The sequence below is a fragment of the Equus przewalskii genome, chromosome 4 (genome assembly GCF_037783145.1).
Source record: "Equus przewalskii isolate Varuska chromosome 4, EquPr2, whole genome shotgun sequence".
Classification (NCBI taxonomy): domain Eukaryota; kingdom Metazoa; phylum Chordata; class Mammalia; order Perissodactyla; family Equidae; genus Equus; species Equus przewalskii.
In genome coordinates, this window is record NC_091834.1 from 26,869,346 (window position 1) to 26,894,231 (window position 24,886).

The following is a 24,886-nucleotide window of genomic DNA, read 5'->3' on the forward strand; positions in this document are numbered from 1 at the left end:
ATCTAATCCTTAAAGTGACTGGGTATCTGCTACCCTAATCTCTTTCCCTTTACATGATGACTGGAAAATAAGGGCAACTGGAAGAAAGACCTTGGACCCAAGAAGGGAAGTCATATGCTGAGGATGGCAGGGTCACCCTACTGACCCTAATCTGCTCACCTCTAGACTATTAGATGAGAGAAAAATACATAGTCATCTTATCTTTGTGTTACATTGGCTCTGCCTGTACCCCAAGTAATACAATACAATAACTCTCAACTAAGACAACAAACGAATGACTGTGTTGAGTTCTGATTACAGGTCAATAAACATTTCACATGGATTATGTCATCAGTCTCAACAACTCCATGAGATGAAACATCTTGGCCAGATTACAAAGCTATCAGGTGGAAGAACCACCAGGTATAACAGTCTTGAGTTTTAAAAAGGGTACACTATAATGCTCCATAAAAAATAAGAAGCATATTTTCTTCAGTTGGAAGACGATGAAGACAAAATCAGGAAGAACTTACTTTCTATATCATTCTTAGCAACTCTTTCAACGGAACACACACAAAACCATTTCTGTGCATACCAACAATAACAAAAGGTTTTAAATTCTGCATGTAAACTTACATCTTAGAATTTCCTTCTACACTTCCTTTTTAAGGAAGTTCAAATGAAATGTTCATGAGTGGATAACTGGTGGCAGAACTCTCTCCTCTACTAATTTATATCTCATCTATTAACCTTGTACCTAATTTGGGATCTGTTTATCCTCTCAAAATACTATTAGCAATATAAAACGGTAAAATATTAACATATATTGTAAAGCATAACAAGGTTTTTTTTTAAACTTTGGAGTCGCATCCCATTTAGTTGTTTTGTAGCCTAAAACAAAAATATAACCTTGAAAACAATTTCTTCATGCATATTAAAATGATGATGTTCCTTCACAAGCTTGACCTGAGGATTAATAAGATAATGCAAATAAAGGGCTTAGTACAGTGCATGAGCTAATGAAAAAAAAATGAGTCCTTTAGTGTGTATGTATGTATGTAGTGTATATATGTAAAAGGATATGTAAAAGGTTCCAATGTATTATACTCACTAAGAAAAATTATAATGCATTATCTCTTTCCCCTAATTTTATTTTTTTCTTCCCTCAATTATTTCATCTATTTGGCGGAGGAGCATATGCAACTGATGGACATATGTATTCTCCCAATATATGATTAGAGAGAATAATTCAATAAGAGATATCTTAAAACTTGAATGCATCAAGGATAATAGTACTCCTTAAACCTATTCACTCTTGATCTTTAATAGAAGTTAGGCAGGTAACCTAGGCAAAATCTCTCATTTGATGCCATAAAGCAGTTCTCATAACATTGCAAAAATGTCTTATTTAAGCTATGTCACCTCATTGCAGCTTCTTCTGAGCCTTCAGGTAAAAAGCTAGTTATACTCTGTGAAGCCAGTAAAAATAATTACATTAAATAATTTGAGAAGAATTATCATTTCCACAATATTGAATTTCAATCCAGGAAGATGCTAAGTTCCTCCATTTATTCAGCTTTTGGTTCTTATTGTGCATCCAACACCTTCAATGTCAGTTCAACTCTGGCATCCTTCGGCCAGTCTGTGCTTTAAGTTCCCACAGCCAGAAAGAAATGTACCATTTTGTCCCTCATCATGGACCTTCTCCCTAGGCAAAAGGAAAGGGGCATATGGAATCGTTTATCCATGTAAAATGACAGTCTTCGTGTATCCTAATACTTAAATTTTTTTTCCAAGAATGAATTCTGCTCTTTGTCCCTCTCTTGTTACATAATATATAATTCTTTTATTTGTATTTTTCTGTCACTATAATTAGGTATGTGTCTCATGAACAGAAAATTGCAGGGATTTTCTTTCATCCTGTCCATTCTATTTGTTATCGTAATTCAGACAAGTTGTTACATTACTTACATTGAAATGACAGTAGTGAGACTCTAAAGAAATAACATTTAATTTTTAATAAATCTTACAGAATCTATACATACTTGGGTAAATGCTCTTATACAAGGAAAATAATCTATTTAAGATGCTATACACATATTTATATATTGCTATCTTTTCAAAAATTATTATAGAGTGACTTTCATATATCATTAAAAAAACCATCTTTTACAGTGTCTCCTTTTCTTGCACCAAATCCTTTATTAGCTGTTTCAATGACTCATTCTAGTCCCTAGACATAGCTGTAAACACCTTTCAAATATTTATAAAAATAAAATCTACCCTCAAAGCATGAAGATACGTTCCCACTGAGGATATTCAAATGAATCCATCAAGGGACTTGAAGTCACCACAATGTGAGAGATTCCAAAATATACCCTGAGGGGGGCCAGCCTGATGGTGTAGTGGTTAAGTTTGCATGCTATGCTTTGGCAGCCCAGGGTTTGCAGGTTCGGATCCTGGGTACAGATGTACATACTATTCATCAAGCCATGCTGTGGTGGCATCACATATACAAAATAGAGGAAGACTGGCATAGATGTTAGGTCAGGGCCGATCTTCCTCACCAAAAAAAAAAAAAATATATATATATATATATATATATATATACTTACATATATATATCTAATATAAAATATATAAATATATATGCACACACGCAGATGTGTATATATATATACACACACACTCTGAAAAATGGAACCATAGCATCCCAATTTGAATTTGGGGGGGGGGATCTACACATCACATGAACTGATCTAAGGAAGGCTGTATGTAAATTGTAAAGTGCGGTGAGAATGGTTCATTAATTGTTAGGGATAGTGTTTCTTGTTCACAATAACTAGCAGTACCAAGGGTTTCTCTCAGAATTTCACTACCAGATTCACATGAAAAATCATGCTGTTTATAATACAGAATATAGTTTCCTAGAAGATAGAACTGCATTGAAATTAAAGAGAAGATTAATAAGTTTCTTGGGATTTTACTTACATCAACAAGCTGATTGACTCCACTTGCTGTTTTTGCCAGTGTGACAAGGTCTTCTTGCATCTTATCCACCCATGACTTGATACTGCAAAAGTCAGAAAAGAGAATGTTCTATCAGATTTCTGGCAAATTAAGGCACAGACTGACATTCTATATCCATGCTTTAGATTAATTTATTAAACTGTCTTTAAATCTTTATTTTACTTCCTAGCTCCTACTATAACCCTCCCAAGCAACCTAAAAATTACAAAACAAATGAACCTTTAGCGGTCAACCTCTTAGGATGCTGAAATACCCCCAAGTCAAAAAGAGAAAAATGACATGGGTGCCTTATCAAATAAAAGGGTAAACGTTTGCTTAATTTTTGTGAAACTTCCATCAAAAATTATTTACTAAATAGAATATTCTAAACCAAACTTTGTCTTTTAGCTTACAAGTCTTCTTAATATAATTCTAAGGGTGTGCTAAATGCAGAATATCAGAAACAATACAAGAAAACATGAGAAATATTTTTAAATTTCTCATAACTGTAATACTCAAGGATGACCACTCTTAACTCTTTGATGTATTCTCTTCTAGTCTTTCACTGGTTAAAAGCATATTATATAAAATTCACATATCATTATTGCTTAGGTCAAATGACAAATATTAGCCCACACCATTACAAATATTTTATAAACATCGTATTTTAATGTCACTTAATATTCCATTATCTATACATCTCAAAATACCCTTGACCATTTTCTGTTTTAAAAGATAGTTAGGATGTCATCAGCTGTAACCACCACAAATTACACTGCAACAAATATCGTAGTGCATAAAGCTTAAAAGTATTTCATTTCCTTAGCTAGACTCTTTGATTTGGAATTACTGGATCAAGACATAAGTTTTAAGGAATGATTTCGAGCATTAAAATTATGCTGAAGGAATTTATTTCAAATTTGTTTCATGTTTATACTTCAGATTAATGCAATGGAGATCTTAAAATATAAGCTATGGATGTCAGGAAATTTTAGAAAAAAATTAAATCAATGGTTTATTTTACTTTTTCCTGGGATTAGAGACATTACCAAACACTACGTAACTTTCCCCATTCAAATCAATATAATTTAATTTGCAATCCCTTCATACATTTCATTTATTCAAGCTCTTGTTGTAAAAAGACCTAAAGTGTGTAGTCTTTTTCTGCCCATGCCAATATAAGAAAACACCAGTAAGAATGATAGGAAATTATTTATATTTGAATTTGAACTTCTCTCTATACGTGATGTATCTATCTGGTGCTTATTTATCCTGCTTCTTCAGATTGTATTAGTACTGTGTGTTTTCCCTCCTTTAACAGAACACCTCCAAGAGTGATGTAGAAAAGTGCTGTTTTGAAGATGAACTTTGTATTTCCCAAGAGCTTCGATCATACACATTTAACTGTGTTTGTCTTCTTTTCCTACGACAGATAAGAATTCTAATAGTATTACAAGGTTGCCAACTTTTTTCAGATAAATTTAAATGTAACAGAATAAAAAATTTTATGTAGAAAAGAGTATAACATGGAAAAGGGATTTAAATGAGGTGTAGGAGAACATATAAAAGAACAATGGCGTGATAAACCAGAGAGGAAGAAGGAAAACTAAAACTCACTCGTAGAAAGGATGAAATGCCTTAGATGAAAACAAATGGCTTGATTTAGACGTGAAACAAAGTAGTAAATGAAATACACAAAAGTTAGGGATACTTTCACACAAAAATAAGGAAGACTATTTATTGAATTATGCTGTATGAATATGATCAAAAAGGTTAAATGAATATCAAGAAACAAAAAAACAAATAAATGGGAGGAGGGTGTAAACTAGAGAGAAATTTATAGAACCATTAAAATGAAAGACGCACACCACGTTATTCTAATATACTTTGGCTGCTTGTGAGCTGGTGCATATAGTTGAAAAATATTATAAATAGTAATATTCTTATTAATGCTACTAGATAAATATAATTGTGCTCCATTTTTACATTAAGAACATTAACTTACAGGAGGGAACAGGTAGGAGCAAAGGCCACTGACACCATTTTCTAATTCAGATCAGACTATCTCATTTCTTGAGCTACTGAACAAACCCTAAAACCCAAAGTAAATGAATCATCTCTTCTCAAATAATTCCCAACACTGACAAATAGTAAAAAGTGTTATACATCCCTTCAGCTGAGAAATAGAGAGACAAAGAATATATATGTAAAAAAGTGAACTTAACTCATGCCTGAATTCTGATTTATGCTAAACTGACCCAAAACGTGCATTCTACCTTGACACCTGAGTATACTGTCACTGCCAGTGTTCACTGAGGTGAACCTGTTCTGGCGGAAAAGAAATTCGGGACCCATCCAGTCTTCTCTGCCCCACTGAAAAGCCGTCAAGATCACTTTTTAGGAGCAAGCGTTGTTATTCGTAGATATGAGGTGTTACCTAGTTTTCCTAAAATACATCAGCACTCTGCCTTTCAAACCTGAAATTAGAAGATTATAATGATTAGGTAATAAGCAAAGATCCCTTTCATCATGAAAATGAAAATTACAAAAGGGAAAACTCTCATATGTGCAAATTCTCTAACAAAGTCTCTTTCTTGGTAAACTGTCAAGCCCACAGACATAATCACTAACCACTATTTTATTAACTGTCCCTAGAAGGTACTATAAACTTTTAGAAAAAGTTAGACAGGATATAGCCTTTTCATGTATTAAGAAACTAACATAGAACATCACAAAGAATTTGTTGTTTGCTCTCTGTTAACCCATTCAACAAGAACTAGTACCTCCTGGAGAAGATACTAAAAGCTGGAGATGCAGAAATAAATATATATCTTACAATCTGGCTGGGTCTGGCAGAGGAGAAGGAGAATATGGTGGTATAGAGGAGGAAAAATACCTATTTCTTCTGCCTTAACTGAAATTCCTGCAACAAAAGAGAGATTAACAAGAGAAAGAACACAAATTTATTTAATATAAATTTTACACGGCACAAGAGCCTTCATAAGGAAATGAAGACCCAAAGAAATGGTTACACCTGAGTGTTCTTATGCTAGGTTTGATAAAGAGTGGAAAGATATGATAGGACAAAGAGTCTGAACTGTGTTTAGTAAACCAGGGGAAACTTAACAAAGCCTGTTCATTCCGATTCCTCTCTCTGTTCCTTGTCTTCAGAGATTAGGATGCTCCTTTCCTCCTGGTATAGGGAGAGCAACTCTCCCACAAAGGGAAGGGCAGAAAATCCTTCCTGCACATGCCATTTCTCACACTCCTTCAACTTAAAATATTCAATATGCCAAAATGCCATGTTTTAGGGTAGCATGTCCTGAATCCCAGCAGTGGGATATGTTTCAGGAACTAGCAAAGAGTCATTTAAAGTTTATTAGGTAGTAGTTGGAGAGGTTTTCTGCACTGGGAGCTACATGAAGTGAGATTTGAAAGACAAGCAGAATTTGACAAAATTGAGAAGGGAAGGAAGTAACAATGAAGGCAGAGGAAATGTAAAACGTCATATTCAGAAACAGCACGTAGTTTGAATGCCTAGAGTCCAAGGTTTGTTCAGCAAATAGTATGGAATGGGGGCAAGAATAACAGGGAATAAATTTGAGTGGCTAGATAGGCCAGAACAGGGTCTTAAATAGCATTCCGAAGTATTTAGATTGTATTCTCGAAATAATGGAAAATGCAAAGATAGAGAATAACAAGGTAAACTAAGTGTGTATGAAAATGATAAAATAATTTCTTTGACAGCCAGTTAGATAGTGGCTTAGAGGGAGAGCAGAAAGTGAGAAGGGAGGGTCTAAATAAGAGGTAAGAAATGAGGAGGATTCAAACTAGCTCAGTGGCAGTGAGAAGACAGAGGCAAAAGAAGAGACCAAGTAGAAGAAACTAGCTCAACAAAAATCCTGAAGCATAGACAACAGGATTTCATGTACTATTGGATATACACAGTGAGTGGGAGAACGGATTTGCAGATGATTCATGGAGTTCCTCAATTAGACAATGATAGGACATTTTGATATAGAAAGTACAATTTGGAGGGAGAACAATTTGGAGGGACATTGATGAGTTTGTTTTTATTGGTTCAATTAGAGATGTTTTGGGGAGATTCATGTATAGATATCTAGTAGACAACTGAATATATGTGGGTTTGGAGCTCTCAGAAGAGAAGTTTCCAGTGAATTTAAAGATTTGGTAGTTACAACATATGTAAAGGACATAAATAAATCAATGTCTGAATCCCAAAGGAGAGTGTGTAAGTGAGGAAGGAAATACACAGTAGCTAAAACTCTGCAAAATAAAATTTAAAGATGAGACAGAGGAATCTGAAGAGTGGCAAGAGAGAAGGGAATCTGGGGCTGGTACCATGGCATAGTGGGTTAGTACAATGTGTTCTGCTTCAGCAGCCCAGGTTCGTGGGTTCGGATCCCAGGCATGGATCTACACTATTCATCAGCTATTCTGTGGCAGTGACCAACATATGAAGTAGAGGAAGACTGGCATGGATGTTAGCTCAGGGCTAATCTTCCTCAAGCAAAAAAAAAAAAAAAAAAAAAGAGGAAGATTGGCAACAGATGTTAGCTCAGGGGAAATCTACCTCAGCAAAAAAATTTTAAAAAGAGAGAAGGAGAGAGAAGAGAATCTAAGAACAATAGTATCACAAAAACCAGAGAAGGGAAGTTTCCAGAGAGAGGAAGTAACTATAGAGTCACCAAATAAGGTGAGAGGAATTTAGTCACATTTTGTGTGAGAAGAATGAGAAAAACAGTGTACAACCTAAACAAGAATGGGGAACGAGGAGTTAGTTCTCCTTTTTATTTTTTAACAGGAGATATATAGGTATATTTCCATGTAAAAGGAGAAAGGTAAGTAGAGAAAGAGACATCAAAGATTCAGGAGAGAACATGTAATTTACTGACAAAATAAAGTCCTTCAAAAGACTCTAGATTCCTTAGGCTTTTTCTTGCTCACCCCCTGTGTTCCAAACATGAGGGGGTGGGGGATGAGTGAAGAAATAAGCAGAACACAGGAGAAACCTAATCCATGGCTAGAAGAGAGGTTACTTCCTCCATAGAGATTGGAGGGAAAATGAAAAGATTTTAGGTAAATGGAAATAACTAGAACAACTAGATCAAAACGTTGAGACAATCCTAATTACTGGTCTGTATTTCCTTTGTAACAAAATAGACAAAGTCATCTGTTCAGAGATAGGCAGTAGATATTAAGGTAGGATAGTTGGAAAGAAAGTGGGAGATTTAAAAACAGCAATGGCTAGGGAGTATTTAAGGATGTGTCCTCCACTGGAGGTCATCAATTTCCATTGGTACTAACCAGCATGGCTGTGTAAATTTCTTCACCAGCACTAGGCTGGAGAGGGCAAGATGAGAGAAAAAAGGCATTCAGATGAATATAGGACAGATCCAGCAGGTGAGAAAGAGGGACAAGGAAAAGCGAACTGAAGGGCCTGAAATTTCAAGAGCTCTACTCATTCTAAATAACAAAGACTACCAAAAATATTCATTGAAATGTTTTAGTATTGTATTCATAAACAATGCTTATTCTCTAAACCCTTTCTTATGGAACCAAAAATCCTATTACAATATTTCTAGGAAAATGTGAAAACACTGTATTGCCAAATTTTGAATTTCTCTTCATTTTTTTTGGTTTTTTTTTTTTTTTTTTAAAGATTTTTTATTTTTTCCTTTTTCTCCCCAAAGCCCCCCGGTACATAGTTGTGTATTCTTCGTTGTGGGTTCCTCTGGTTGTGGCATGTGGGACGCTGCCTCAGCGTGGTCTGACGAGCAGTGCCATGTCCGTGCCCAGGATTCGAACCGACGAAACACTGGGCCGCCTGCAGCGGAGCGCGCGAACTTAACCACTCGGCCACGGGGCCAGCCCCCATTTTTTTTGGTTTTTATGTATTTATTTTTTATTTATTAATTTTGGTGAGGAAGATTGGCCCTGAGCTAACATCTGTTGCCAATCTTCCTCTTTTTTTTTTCTCCCCAAAGCCCCAGTACATAGTTGTATATCCCAGTTGTAAGCCCTTCTAGCTGTTCTATGTGGGATGCCACCACAGGACGACTTGACAAGCAATGTGTAGGTCCGCAGCAAGCATCTGAACTGGCAAACCCCGGGCTGCCAAAGCAGAGTGCACAAACTGAATCACTATGCCACTGCAACAGCCCCCCATTTTTTGGGTTTTTAGCCTAACAATCTTATAAGAGAATATGCTGGAAGACTAAATGAAGAAGATGGCCTAACTACACATATCCCACTTTAAATCACTTGAAACAATATATAATTTTTAAAATTCCAAAATCACTGTGACATCAAATGGATTGCTCTCAGAAAGTTTATTTGAAAATTTTTCTCTTAGAAATAAATATATATTACAACATCTGACCTGCTCAAAAAAGGTGAACCAATGTATATCTGGTTATGTAGATACAGTAGAACTTGACTAATAGGTATACTGTTTCCCTATGAAAACACATTGGATTTTCAAACTCATGATGTCAGGGACACACTTACTCTGCTTGTTAGAAATGTAACTCCCTAGCTTCAAGTGTCAAGTGGTAACAGAGCTTCAATGATATGAAGATAGAACTTGAGCATGATAGATAATCAGGAGAGTAAGAATGGATGGTATTTGTAGAGGAAAACAGTGAGAGGCTCCAGAGATTGGGTATGTAGTCAATGCATGCATACAACAGAACTATTTCTCATCCTTTTGCTACCCCATGTCTACCACTTTGTCTAACCACCATTTTCTAGATCACTCCAACCTTGATTTCCCACTATTCTTTTTATCTATAAAACTGAACTCAATATCTGCCCTCCTCAGACTACTAACCTTCTTGTGTTCTTTTCCTTGTTGGTAAACCATCTCCTCAGTCATCCAGGTCCATGCCATCAATTTCTTCATCATATCCCTTCTCCAATCCTTTGCTAAATAACAGTATTTCAGCGTTTTTTCTAATACGTAGCTAAATGTATTGAGACCTTATTTTATGCCAAACTTCACGTCAAAGTATTTAATGTGCTCTCTATCATTTGATCATCATAAAAACTAGTCTTCATTTTTCACAGATGAGAAAAATTACAGGTTAGAGAAGTTAAAACAATCCAGCCTTCTAGTTTCTTATTTTCTAAGACCTTTTACTTCAACCACCCTCACACATTTCCACGTGTATTAATTGTCCTTTTCCACCTTCTGCTTTTGCTCAATAACCTCTCACTGAAATTAATCCTCCACCTCCATTATGAATGAATAAATTCCACTAATATCACCTTTCGAAGCTCCCAAACAAAAACATTATCTTTTATTCACTAAACTCCAAAGCATTTTAATTGCTCTTTGTGCTTATTTTCTTGTACACTTTCATATTAGATGGATATACTTTTAATGTCATTTATAACTGAATCCTCAATATTCTTATTACAGTGCCTTGCATATAGTAGATACATAAGCATTTACTGAATAAAGAGAAAAATATATTGAAATGAAATTGCATTATTGTTTTTTAAAAACCACAATTATCTGTATTTAATTCACGTAGAGTAAGTGATTTATTTACTAAATTCTCTCTTCTCTCCATAATCCACATCAGAGAAAAAAAATCTGCTGCACCCATGCATCTATAAACAGCACCCACTGTTCAACCAGTAGCAGATTTTCAAAATGTGACTTAATACTTTACAGGAATTATTAAATCTCTAGAGTGCCCACCTTATCACTCCGAACCTTTCAAGTGGAGACTGAATGTCATGGGAAAAACTTTGTCTTGTAATCCTTTTCTGCCCCTACAACAACTCACTACAGAGTCGACCAGCAATATGTTTCCAACTGTTTGATGATGTCTTCAGATTCATTGTAACTTGGAGAATTCACTACGAGATCTCTAAATACTGAGACAAATATTTATTGAATAACTGAGATAATCTTTTATAACATCTACTTCATTTTATTGTACAGAACACCCAAATTCCAAAGGCAAATACATAAAATATGCAAGTTTTCACTAAATTTGAAAGAAAAATACTTGCCATGAAATTAATATTGTTCCTTTTGAGGTTGGATTTGCCTGTGAAATGGCTTTCAAAAGAATAGGGTATAGTTCAGAAAACTCTTTATTTGAAAAAGAAGAATTATGGTAATTCATTTTGCATGCATTTGAAGAACATCAAATTCAGAACAGCACAAATTATACCCCGTTTAATCTATTGTAAAGAGTAACAGTTGAGTACAAAGTGTCAAGTTTGCATAGTTATCTAGTTAATTGTTTTAAATGCTACAGAGAGAATTTGCCTTTTTACTGGTTGGAACAATGAAGCCAAAATGATAGCTAAGAATTGTTATAATGGGTCCTACCAAGACTAACTATCCTTCCCTCCTTCCTACATTTGATGTAGTAACTAGTCTGGAAAAGAGAAGAATGGGTGTGAACTTACTGTTATTAGTAAGGAGAGAGTATTAAAACATACATCTTTTTTTCCACAATCTTCTTAAATTATCCCACTAGCAATTATCATAGAGACTAGGGCAAAAAAGGAATAGGAGATACACCAAAGAGAAAAGGGAAAGGAAGAGGGCTGTTACAGGCCGAGATTAGAGGAGGAATGGGAGGGTGAGAAGACAAGTCTGCCCCCTCTGAAGCCCTTGTCCTAAGGCAATTCTCTGCCTATGCCACTATTTTCAAGAAATAATTTTATTTTTAATACAAGAAAATAGGAGACAGTTATGCCCTGTGGACCTGGGAAAAAATAAAAATGTCACAAGATCTAACAAACTGATACTTTCAATTGTGTTGATATATAGAATAGCTTTTCATAAATTTGAATAAGATCATATATTTCAAAAGTGTTCCACTTGCTATAAATATCCCCCAAGGCCAAACTCCTCCTGTTTTTGTTATATAATAAGCCACCCACAGTGCTCTGGTAGTTGGGTAAAAATAACATAAGTAAGCCAAAGACTTTGCTAAATAAGTATTTCTTATAACGCGGATAACTCTATTATGAAATTGTGTGTGTGTGTGTGTGTGTGTGTGTAAAAGAAGTGCTTGGTATCTACATAAACTCTAGGATTGCTTGTGATCTACTTTTCCACCATCTTGGATTAATTTTTGTTTTATACAAGCACTTTTTCATCGTTTTGTTACTTAGTTACTAGTTTTTGCCTCAGCTGCAGCAGTTTGCTTCCAGCTTCCAAGATGAAAAATGAGCAACACATTTTAGGATTGATATTAAGGTAGTTCTATGGATTAGCTAGAAAGGGAGGGTTGTCATATGAGGGATTTGCTCCCTTCAGGCCTTGAGAGCTTTGTTTTTTATCCTTCTACATCACAGTTACAACCTCCAGCATAGTCAGTCTAGCCTGGTGCCAACAGAGGTGTCCCACACGGCCACACACTCTGCTACTGGTGTTTGTATGAACCAAATGAGCTGAATTTCTAATTGCTCATTACAAAACCTCTATTCATTTTGTGGAAGATCTTCCCATTGTTTATCTATATTTTTTCTCTGTCATTGCATTGTTCACAAAATTTATTTTAGCCTAATTCAAGAGTGTAAATGTTATTTAATGTCATGATGAAAACGTCGTCATTTCCTTTCTTCTCTAAATTATTAAGTGAGCATTCACAATATTTCCAATACTGCAAAATACTCAAATATAGTTATATTTGGATTCTGACCTAAATGGCCCCAATCCACTTCTCCACATGGATCAGTATCTGCAGTCAAGGCAGGTTAACTGTGTCACAAACACATCAGTTTTGTCCCATTATTTAATCAGTTTCCCCTACCCTGAAATGACTTCTCTAAACCTCTTCACCTCCCAAACACCTTCCTTTAAGTCTGTGCTTCAGGTCCTCTCATTCTTGGCAATCCAAGTCCTCAAACCTTCAGAATTTTTTTTCTTTTCTGTAAGTTCCTAAGACATATATAGCCCATCCTACAAAATGTCACACATATTGATATATTGGCCTATGTTTTTATTATTTTTCTCCAACAATACTTAATTTCCTTGAGTGGATGAGCCACAGTTTATAGTTTTGTATTCTGAGAGTATCTAGCACAGTTCTAAACACAGAGTAGATGATCCATAGATGATAGACAACATCTACTGAGTACCAATGTGCCAGGAGCTGTTCTATACAGGTTATGTGAACAAACTCTTTAATTCTCACAAAAATCCATTGAGGTAAATACTATCATTAGTCCAACTTTACAGATGTGGAAACTGAGGCATAGAGAGGTTAAGTTACTTGCCCAAAGTCACAGAGTTAGTAAGTAGCAGAGCTCAGCAATTTGCCGTCAGAAGCCAACAGAGCATATTATCTTAATAAATGTTAATTGATGCGATGATCTGAAACAACTCTTGCTTCTCATCATTAAACTACCAGACAGTAGTCTTCAACTCACCTCTCATCATAACGTACAAATGTCTCACATTTTCTATTTTATAGAATGTCATAGCCCTGGGTTCTAAGACTGCTTCATTGATGCAAAAACAGAAAATGACAATTAAAAAAGTCTTATTTTTACAAGGCAAGAGAAAAGCTAGTTATAGCTACGAAATAAGGATTTAAACAATTGAGATAACCCAGGTATTTTCTTCCTGAAAAAATCTTTTTGGAAATATGCACGTGATTACTTCAATGTTACAATTTTTCCTCAAATTAAATTTTTTTCATCAAGATTATCAAATAAACAAGCACTATTGATTTTATTTACAAAACCATAAATTCTATTGCTTTCATTAACATAACATGACATCCTCAGTATTTACACAACAATTGACTCTCACATTCTTCACAACATGCACACGGATCTGACATAAAGTAGCAGGTTAGATATTGAGTCAGCCCGGAAGCATTTTTAAATATAAAATATTCTAAAAGCAACATTAAATCCTCAAATATGAAAGGAAAATATTACTGCTTCAGCTGGCTTCATTGTTTTCAGAATGCAGGTTCAGACACACAAACGAATGTATGAATATGAAAGCCCAGGCCCAGACTGACTCTCCCTTTTAAAGAGAGCCCATAGTGTAATTTGTTTGACAGCTGTTTCAGGATAGATTTTATTTAACAATCAAAAAAATGGGGAAAAAATGTCAATGTAAGTTGACTAACTTGCAAACTGGAAAAACAGTAACTCTCTTTCTGAAGATCATCAGAAAGGACCATTGTAAAGGTCACCCAGCTCCAACATTTTTATTCCGTTAGTAGTAAGCACAGGATTCGGAAAAACAGGAATGAAGCCTTCAAATACGGCAAATATCTTTCCAGCTCAGAAAATAGACTACAGTTTAATTGCTTTCACCGTTTTGTACCCAGACACGTGGTCTCTTGGACCCTCTTTGCCTGAGCAGCACATTCATTCCCTTGTTCCCCTTTGACGGGCTGAGCACACCAAGCATTCCAAGCAGAAGATTGCTTCTTGGATGGGAATTATAGCATCCCTTTCCTGACCTGCTCAATATAAACACAAAGTTAAACTATTTTTTTTAATTAAATTGTTTTTTCTCCATCAATGCAGTGAAATTAACAATAGGAATTGGGTTTAAAAATGAATTTGTTATCAAATGGTGAAAAATTAGAATTTTTAGCACTATCAACTCCTTGCAAAGAATGTGAAGCATTGGTAAAAGATTTATATAAATGTCAAAGTAACACAAGAAAAGAAATCATTTTTAATTTTTTAGTCACAATTTCAAACATTTTTTATTTGAATTATTTTTAAAATTACGTAATATTTGCTAATGCTTAAACAACCACATTACAAAATTATGAACTTTTATGCATTATATGTGGAAAAGTAGGTCAAAATCTAGGCAGTTAAATAGAAAAAGACTATCAGGGAGAAAAAGTTAGCACTTTATGTAGCTAATTCCAGTTGAAGCTTCTGTGTCATACTCTCAGTAAATTAAAAAATGCTCTAAAGCATGATTCATGCGTGAATAGCTACTTAGAAGGACTTTTAAAATCCAAACTAAAAATGTTATTTTTCCAGTTAAAATAAATCTTTAATATGAGACAGATGATTTGCTATTATTAACAAAAGAAAGGAAAAAATCACAAAGTCTTAGGATTTAAATTTTTTATACAAAACATAAAATAAACACTTTAAAACACAATGGTCTATCTCCTCATAGAAAATCTCATTTGTGTTGATGTTTATACCTTCCACATTTAAAATAATTCTTCTGCAATTAGAAAGAAAGACTTAGAAACTGATCTCATTCACTCATTTTAGAAAGAGGAAGCATTTCACAAGCCCTAGTGAAAAGAGGACAGTACTGTGGTACGAGGGTCCTGCTGTAGGATGACATGCCCATGTAACTCATCTTTATGAAATATAAAGGAATCATGAAGCAGCCAGTAACACGAATTAAACATCAACATTCCAAATGAATTGTTGCAGGCTTCTAATTTTTTTTACAATAATAGTCATTCTGTCACCATTCCTAGTACTGTACTCCATTTAGAGCACATCCCAATGTGGATTTCAACAGGCAGTTTTAAAATGGACCACCGTGTATTGTAACGTGAAAGTCTAAAGATTTCTGAAGCCAAATCTGTGAAACATATGTGACTCAGCAGCCTCTCACAAGCCTGACAGCCTATATATTCTGCCTCAAAATGTGCCTTCCGTAAAAGAGAAGCTGAATGGACTCCCTTATCGCTATTCAAAAAAATCCAAAAAGATTTGAGCGCAGGCAGTCCATTAGAATTCACAGTACCTGTTTTAGGTCACTTGTAGTAATAGAAAAAGAAAAAAACCCATTGCCACATCTCTTGCTGTCTGCAGAAGTGTCTTTTCAATTACCCATGGTGTATTTCCCCAAAGCTCCAGATCATCCTCTCATACCTCTTGATCATATCAGGGAAATAGTAGCCTCACAGGTATTTACATCACCTTGGAACATATTGTAACTGAATTTTGATCGGAGGTTATTTCTCCAATTAATGCAGATAATAAACATTATTTTCAGTTCTAGAAACTGCAAATGAAGAAAATAACTTGGTCTTCCAGTCTACTTTCCTATTTAACGGAGGCTTCCTTTATACATCTTCCAGGAAAAGTTATCATGCCAATTCTCTTAAATATTTCCCATGAGAGGTGCTCATTATCTTACTAACCTTTTCATTTGAAGGTGAAACTGTTAGAAAGATCTTCTCGGTGAAAAAGAAATTATGGTATATTTATCTTATAAATTGTTAGGCAACCATCTAAAATAAGATCTACTTTTTATATGCATTTCTATATTTTTTATTTTTTCAAATAATTATCACTTTAGAATTTACAAGTAAAGTTATAAAAGTTTCAGAAAAAAATGAAAAGTGTCATCAGACACCCAATTCCTAATGCCTAGCAAAAGAACACGTACAATGCTATATATTTTACAATGGATGCAGCTGACTTAGTCAGATGGAGCCAGCTGACCGCCGTAGTTTTGTTTGTCTTTATTCTTAGATTTAACCAGAATGAAAGGAGTGAATAAACATATGTGTATGTGAAGGGCAAAGTGAGAATTTACATCTTCTCCCTGCTACTAAAAGAAAAGCAACAATCAGTAACTATGGACAAAATACGTGGTAATGATTAATAAACATCCCCTGTAAGTTTAACAGAAACATTTCCTCACCACATTGTGGCCAGGCGGCCATATACCTACTAAGTTCTGGAACCTGGGTTCAGGCTTTAGGAGGGGACTGGGTCTGCCCTCCCACCAGGTTCTTTGGACTAAGATCTAAGGACGATCCAATAGCCAGTGTCAAAAAGCAAAACTGGAGCCAAGAACTAAGAAAGCAGCCCATGGGGATGATGGTTTAAAGAGGGTGAGCAGAAAGAGTGCAGGGCTCTGGCAAGAGAACAGCAACTGGAACGAAGGAGAGAGCAACCGCCAAAGATAGAGCAAGCAACTTCAGAACTAGGATCAAAGGAGTAACCCAAGAATTGCATAGTGGTTAAGGATCTATTTATAGAGTCCCTGTGTTCTTGCCCACCAGTGGAGACAGAGGGAGCTGCTAAAAGCCCCAACTGGTTTAGAGAGATAGTCATCAAGTTTTGTTTAAAGACCTCTACTCTGTATATAATTTTTTGCTCTGAGATTCCAAAGTGTGTCATGCAAAATGCCACTACAATGGGAAATTAATTTGGTTTTGCTATTTCTTTAAGACAACTGAAGTTTAAGAAGTAAATAATACAACTTCCTTTATATTAATGCCAGGGCTCAAATTAGAACCTTATTCCAGACTCTTTCAATCAGATTCTGCCTGCTGGATTTTTCAGAAACCCCATGGAAATGACTCTGAATAAATTCAGGAACAATGTATATACTTTCTATGGAAAGAAAATACCTCTGTCAGGATTGTGGTAAAGGTGTTCTAATTTCCATTCAACCTGCACTTGTTCTCTACATTCACTCTTCTGATTTGACAGGAGGGTGAGTTTCTGGATTGAATGGGCAGACAATAGAATTAATAAAAGAGACTCCACTGTGCCCACCACAATTTCTTTCCTTTCCATCAGAAAAATCCAGGAGTGCACAGAGCCGGGAAGCCCAGGGGAAATAACATGTTCCCGATTAACCAACTCTCCCTTAATTTATAACACAGCCACCTGGTAGTAAATAACATTAAATGAAGGAACAAGAAACTGAAGAAACTGAAAGAGATTCAATGGAGCCAAAGGAAAAGAAAATCAAGAGAAGGAATGAAGAAGAGGGACACCCGGAAGTTGGGAGGGGCGGGGAGGAGAGTTGAAAAAGACACAAAACTAGAAACAAATGTGCATTTTAAAAAATGAATATGGAGTTTCCCTTAAAAAGATGGAAATTTACTTCTGCACATATGAAAAAATTTGGCTCATCATCAAAAACTTTAAATGATGCCTTATTGTGCAAATAATCATTGCAACTTTTAAAATATGCAATTAACAATCCCTAGACTAAAATGATATAGCCTTTAATCCAATTACGATGGAACACATGGTTGCTTTGATCTATTTTACACCCAATTGTGAAGTCAAATCTCTTATAAGACTATTTTTATTTATACGAAATTTTTTTTATTTATATTCAATTTATTGTTCAGCAAAGTAACATTGATTGACCTTTATATCTCAAGTAAAATTTCAGCATGTATATTTTCAGTGCGTATAATTTGAGTACATTTCAGTGTGGATAAGGGATTTGAATAACACTGATTTTTGTTGTGTAGACAAATGACAGATCAATAAAGTAATGGTGATTTGTTTATAGCAGTCATTAGGTTGGCTTCCTGCAGAGCAATGGAGTTCATATTCGTGCATCTTTACATTTTAGCTACTCTTATATTTGAACATTTCCATGAAAGACACAATTTTAATTATTTTATTGCACTAAATAACGAAGTGCCAGAGCATATGCTACTTCTGAACCTTAGAAAACCATCCTTCACATTCTCTTGAGGAATTCTATGTGGCTAATAAGGAGAGGTCTAAAGAAGGGCAGAAGTTACAATGTTTGACTTGCATGATGCTACAAGTTATTTTCTGTTGAATTGGGTAGTCCAGCTACCATGGAGAGGAGGTCTTGGTTTTTCTCTATAATCCTAACTGGGGTTTCTTTACTCCCTAATATTTCAGCTAAGGAACTGGGGAAACCTCAGCACTTAGACCCTCCTAAGGCAAAATAAACCCAAATGGCAAATGACTCCTGAATCGGCCTTCCTCCCAGACCACTCACTGCTACAGCAAAAGAGATGAGCCCATGCAGTCACTCACGTTTTGGGTAAGAGGAAGAGATTTAGATCTTGAACTTCTTTGTAGAATTTGACCCCATCAGTGAATAGCATGTTCTTGCCTACTGTTTCTTCTGCCTACCATGCTTTCCCTCCATGCCTTCTCATTCCTTTAAGCCCCAGGTCAAACGTCACCACCTCACAGATGCATTCCTGACCACACTAGCTAAATTCACCACTTTGCCCTGCCTTCTGTCATCCACATCAGGCTCTCATTTTTCTTCAGGATACTCAAAACCTTGCAATGATTACATTTATCTATTTACTTGTTTTCAGTCTCTTTCCTCTAGTAGAATGTAAAGAACACAAAGTCTTTCTCATCTGAAATCAAAAGCACTTAGCTTTGCACTGTGGATAAGACAGTTGCCCAATAAAATATTAATTGAATAAATAAATGAATGACTCTTTGGGAGAGGATAAAGAAAATATTCAAACTGCAATATAAAATTATGTACAAGGCATGATAACCAAGGCTTCGATTGGAAAAGCATGGTCTTAAATCCAATAATTTCTTTTTTTTTCTTAATTAATGGAATGGAGAAGAATGGGTAAGAAGAATCCTAGCTGACACAGAGACCATAAAGTTTCTATTAAAGTGATGTGCAAAGAAAACAGATTCCAAATGCCTGAATTTTCATACATAATGTCCATAAAATTATTTCAGGTCATTTTTAGAATGAGAAAAAAGGATCATTGTTTCCCTATAGCAAAAATTAGAAAATCCAACAGGGATGAATCCATTGCATCAGCAACTGCAATGTAATCAGAGAAAGGATTTCTGGGAGCTGTCCACCTCCACTCGTTTTGATCCAGTGCTACACACCACTGCCAGTTTGCTTAGCTAATAGACTTCTACTGCCGGTGTCTGCTTTAATTATGGGAATGCTCCTCATCACTTGCAGAAACTTCAACCCAAGGGATTGTAGAGGTATTTCCCTATGAAGTTGATGCGTTGGCATACTAGTGTAAATGTTTAGATTCTTCAGAGAAAAGCAGCTACACAAATTGTGTGGAAATAGAGGTTATTATTTAATGTTGAATGGCTTTGCCAATGCTAAAATTACTTTTAAAAACTCATTAAGTTCTATGAAGCAGGAAGTAATGATACCATAGCTGATTTCTCATTCAAAGTCAAAAGCAGAGTCAGCAATTTAAAATTAGACTATCTCAATTTCCACATTTTTAGACTTTAAACAAATAAATGTATCATTTTATTTTACTTTAAACTGTTAGAGACTGTTAATTCCAAGGAATGTGTTATTATACATATTTTATATATGCTTTAATCTAGCCTCAATTTCCTAGATAGTTGCTAAGGGACTGGCATTCTCTCCACTATTGAACAATAATAACAATAAAAGGTTAAAGCCCTAAGAATTTGTTACTCATAATAGCTAGAAGCTATCATTTTACTCCGTATTCAGAAATTTCCAGGTACATCACAGTAAGTTACATTTAAATGATTTATAAGGAGCCTCCATAAACTGGCACCTCCTACATTTCCAATCTTATTTACTATTAATATTTTCTCTTCTTTTGCCGTACATAACAAAGATCCTTGTGTCATTCTCACTCCAGAAGAACATGAGTTCATCTTAAGATCATTTGGTATAAAAATTTAGAAATTTGAAATAATTTTAGTATAGGATGTTACTAACAGCTTTTTTTTTTTTTTTTTGAGGAAGATTAGCCCTGAGCTAACTACTGCCAATCCTCCTCTTTTTGCTGAGGAAGCCTGGCCCTGAGCTAATATCCATGCTCACCTTCCTCTACTTTATACATGGGATGCCTACCACAGCATGGCTTTTGCCAAGTGGTGCCATGTCTGCACCCAGGATCCGAACCAGAGAACCCCAGGCCGCCGAAGGGGAGCGCGTGAACTTAACCACTCAGCCACGGGGACGGCCCCTAAGAGTAACTTGTAAGAGTAACACATACTCTTCTTTTTCCTAATGTACAAACTCTTCATTTTGTACTTTGTCTGCTGGAAATATCTCTTCCTTGAAATCTTCCTCCTAGAAAATTTCAGTCATTTTTAAGGCCAAATTCAAATATTTGCTTCTCAGTAAACCTCTCCAGGATATTGTACAAGTGGCTTACAATATCGAAAGGGTATTGTATTTCATAGTAACTATTTGTCAAACTCTCCACTAAACTTTTAGCTTTATGGTGATGACGAGAGAGGTTAGTGCCTGACACAGAGTAAGAATTCATTCAATGTTTAATGAATTAATGTTAATTCTGTTACACAAATAACTCTTTGCCATCCCTTCCTCCTGTCCATTCTCATTATCACTGATTTTAGAGGCTTTTTCCAACTAGTGTATGAACTATTGGCAGTAGCCTGCTCACTGGTCAATCTGACTTTAGTTTTTTCTGCCTCCAGTACTTCCACGACTCTTTTTTCAGAGTAAATATTAATGAATGATCTTTTGAAATAATATTAAAGTTTATTTTTTAATTATAAAATTAATGTGTACATTAATTAAATTTTGAGAAATAGCTAAAAGGTATCCTACCATGAAAACAAACCAGGAAAAAAGAGAGAATATAAATTGATCTCACCTATGAACGTAAGTAAAAACTCTACAGAAAACATTGATCAAATCAAAGAGAAATTCATATTCTTTTTGGAGGAAGATTAATCCTGAGCTAACATCTACCACCAACCCTCCTCTTTTTGCTGAGGAAGATTGGCCCTGAGCTAACATCTGTGCCCATTTTCCTCTGTATTATATGTGGGACGCCTGCCACAGCATGACTTGATAAGTGGTGTGTAGGGCCATACCCGGATCTGAATCGGCGAACCCCAGGCCTCCGATGCGTAACGTGGGAACTTAACCGCTGTGCCACTAGACTGGCCCCCCTCAAAGAGAAAAGTTTTTAAAAAATAATGCACCATGACCAAGAAGAGTTTATTCCAGAAGAAACAGATGTTTCAACATTAGGATATCCCAATACCTCCACATAGTAACTGTGTGAACTTGAACAATCTAAACAACCTCTCTGTGTCTATTTATTCATCTCATGGAGTTGTAAAATTAAAATTAATTAAAACAAAAAATCCAAATACAACAATTTCTGGAACATACTAAATAAACAATTAATGGTTAATATTGTGTTATTTTTGACTTATAATTATATTATTTTAACCTGTAATATAATCCAGCAAATTAAAGATGATCACCCAATCAATTCAATAAATGCCCCTCGAAATGCTTGTACTAATATTTAATTTTTATTCTTGCTAAAAAATAGTAAGTTAGGAAGAGAAAGAAACTTCCTTAACTTAACAAACATTATTTACCAGATATACAGGAAAAAATACTTAAAGGTGAAATACTTAAAAGATTCCACTTAAATCAAGAACAAAAAGGGAGAATATGTACTTTCATTGGTACAAAAATGTTAGAATAGAACTCATAGTTAATGCACTATGACCAGAAAAGAAATAGGAGACACAAACATTGGGAAAGAAAAGAAAAAAAAAATTTTTATTATTATTTTTAGACAACACGATTGTCTACATAACAATCCTAGGCAATAAACTGAAGAATTACTAAACTAACACATAGTTCAGTATGAAATTTTACAAACTCAATATGAAAAATGTGAAGAACTAAATAAAGTATATGCAGAGGACTAGAAATTATCAGAAAAAAATGACTAAAATCATTGAAAAGAAACTCAGCCTCATTGATAACCAATTAAACAAAATACACCAAAATATTTTATTATACATCAGATGACTAAAAATTTAAAATTTGACAAACACTGGGAGGTATATAATGTAAAAATAAAGATATATTTTAAAATTTTAAATATATGTAATGTAAATATATATATATATGTATACACACACACTCTTTGAAGGCAAATCAGGAAATATTTTTCAATGCAAAAAATACTCATTCCACATTCATCTCTAGGTCTCTATCACAAGGAAATATTCTAAGATGTCTACAAAGTGGTATGTACAAGGATATTCACTGGAACATTATTTGTAAAAGGAAGTAAAGAAAATCAACCTGAACGTAACCACTTAAGAGGACTTCTTAAATAGCTGATGGTACATCAATTCCATGGAATATGCAGCTGTTAAAAGATTGAATGGAAAATCAAAGAATTACAAAAATAATGGAAAGATGTCAAGATCTTCAGTGGAAAAATAAGTCATAATAATGCATACAGTACGAATGTGTCCATACATACATGTAAAAAAATATATATTTGATTCTGTTACATAGACAGAGAACACTATCGGAAATACACATACCAAACTGTTAACAGTGGAGCAGGGAGTGGAAGCAGGGAGACAGGTCATAAGAAGTGGCCTCTATAATTTATTTTGTACATAATTATTATCTGCTTGTAACATAATGTATTATAATGTAACATTAATAGAACTTTTAAAGGCTAATTCACACCTCTTCATAGACAGAATGGTCTACTAATTAACAGGATTTGGAGCATTGCACTGTAGTAGCAGGATAGCAGAGTGACTGGTTAAGTTCTTGGCTCTGAGCTAGACTTCTTGGATCTTAACTCTGGTCTGGCTGTTTACTAGATGATGTGGGACAGTTACTTTATCATTTTAAAATTTAGGCTAGCAATGGTATATAACATACAGGGCTCTCGTGAGGATTAAAATAAGACCTTAGCTATAAAGTGCTTAGAACAGTACCTAGAACATAATAAATCTTCACAAAGTTTCTGTGGTTGCTCTACAAAGTCTATAATATTAGGAACTAAAGCTCAAGGTTGAGAAATAAATGTATTCCTAATCCATAGCCTCAATTTTTTCACGAAGGAACAGTTATTTACATTGGAATAACTGTGCCCCTGATACAGAAAGCCACTGAAAAATTACTTGCTCTAGGTAAGACTAAATAAATAACTTTCATTATAATCAAATTCTATGAGATGATTAATGTGCCATTTCATTACAAAATTGTAAACTTGGAATGTTATACAACTATTTGTCATTTCATGCTTTTATTAAAATTTTCAGTGTTTTTTCTATAGTTAAGAAATATTCTATTATTAGGAAAAGAAAATGAAATCAACTGATCTTCAATTTCATATATTGAACAAATTAATAAGAAACAAAAATTTTCGCCATTTGATTTGTATATTATCTTTAATACAAATTTTTGTATAATAGAAGAAAATACAGCATTAGCTTACATATAACTTCTATTCCACGGTAATAGTCTCAAAAATAAAAACATAGCAAATAAATATTAACACAAAAATAAACTATAAACTTGAAGATATTGTGTAACCTCATTGTAGCACTTCCAAAATTACTGGGTAATTTTAGCATAAGTATTCCTCAAAAAAATTTGTCCAACCCTCTGGAAATTACTGTGAGATTCTTCATTGTATTTAAGATATGCATGAATTAGTTCTCTAGGAAATAACTTACACAACTGATTAGCACAAAGAAAATAGAAATAAATTCAATAAGGCAAAATCTCATTCTGTATAAAATTATGGCAACATATGTTGGGAAGTAGGTTTTTATTTCCTAATGTTACCCAAAACATAAAGGAATAATTTTTTTCAAACTTAGAATGTGGTTTATGGAAAAGAATCTTGAAAACTGTTTATGAAATCTTAAATATTGATAAAATTGGAGGGTGCCGGGAACTTACACCCATTGTTAATCATGGAAGCTACAAGAATGGATGATTAAGTATTACCATATCTAGAATCAAGAGAATGGTTTACAATTTCCTTTATATATTCTTATATTTTACCATAGAAAAAAAGATTACTAACATGAATAAGCACAATACCGAATTAAGAAATGAATACTCTTTAGAATTACCAGATTGTTACTATACTGCCTTAACCCACGTAACTCCTTTTCTTTTGGAAAGAGGCTTCCAACTGAAGCTACTAAAATCTCCTTATTTAATTTTTTGGATATTACATTAATATCCTTCTCCTTTGTTAAGGAAGATCACACAGTCCACAACAGCATTCCAGATGTTTACAGACTACGTGATTGAACAAGATCAGTCTTCTGCTGAAGCAAGCCTCAACCACTATGATTCATTGTTAAGAACTTAATTTTCTGTGCAGCGAATTTCACCTTTTTA

The 24,886-nt window shown here is 34.6% G+C and overlaps 1 protein-coding gene across 19 annotated transcripts in view; it reads right to left on the reverse strand.

Moving 5' to 3' along the window:
* Positions 1–24,886, reverse strand: part of CACNA2D1 (calcium voltage-gated channel auxiliary subunit alpha2delta 1) — a 515,258-nt gene that overhangs the window by 421,037 nt on the left and 69,335 nt on the right. For all 19 annotated transcript variants that reach the window (XM_070617290.1, XM_070617294.1, XM_070617291.1 and 16 more), the window contains exon 2: positions 2,971–3,052. In XM_070617290.1, the coding sequence (XP_070473391.1) occupies positions 2,971–3,052 (82 nt within the window). The remainder of the gene's footprint in view (positions 1–2,970; positions 3,053–24,886) is intronic.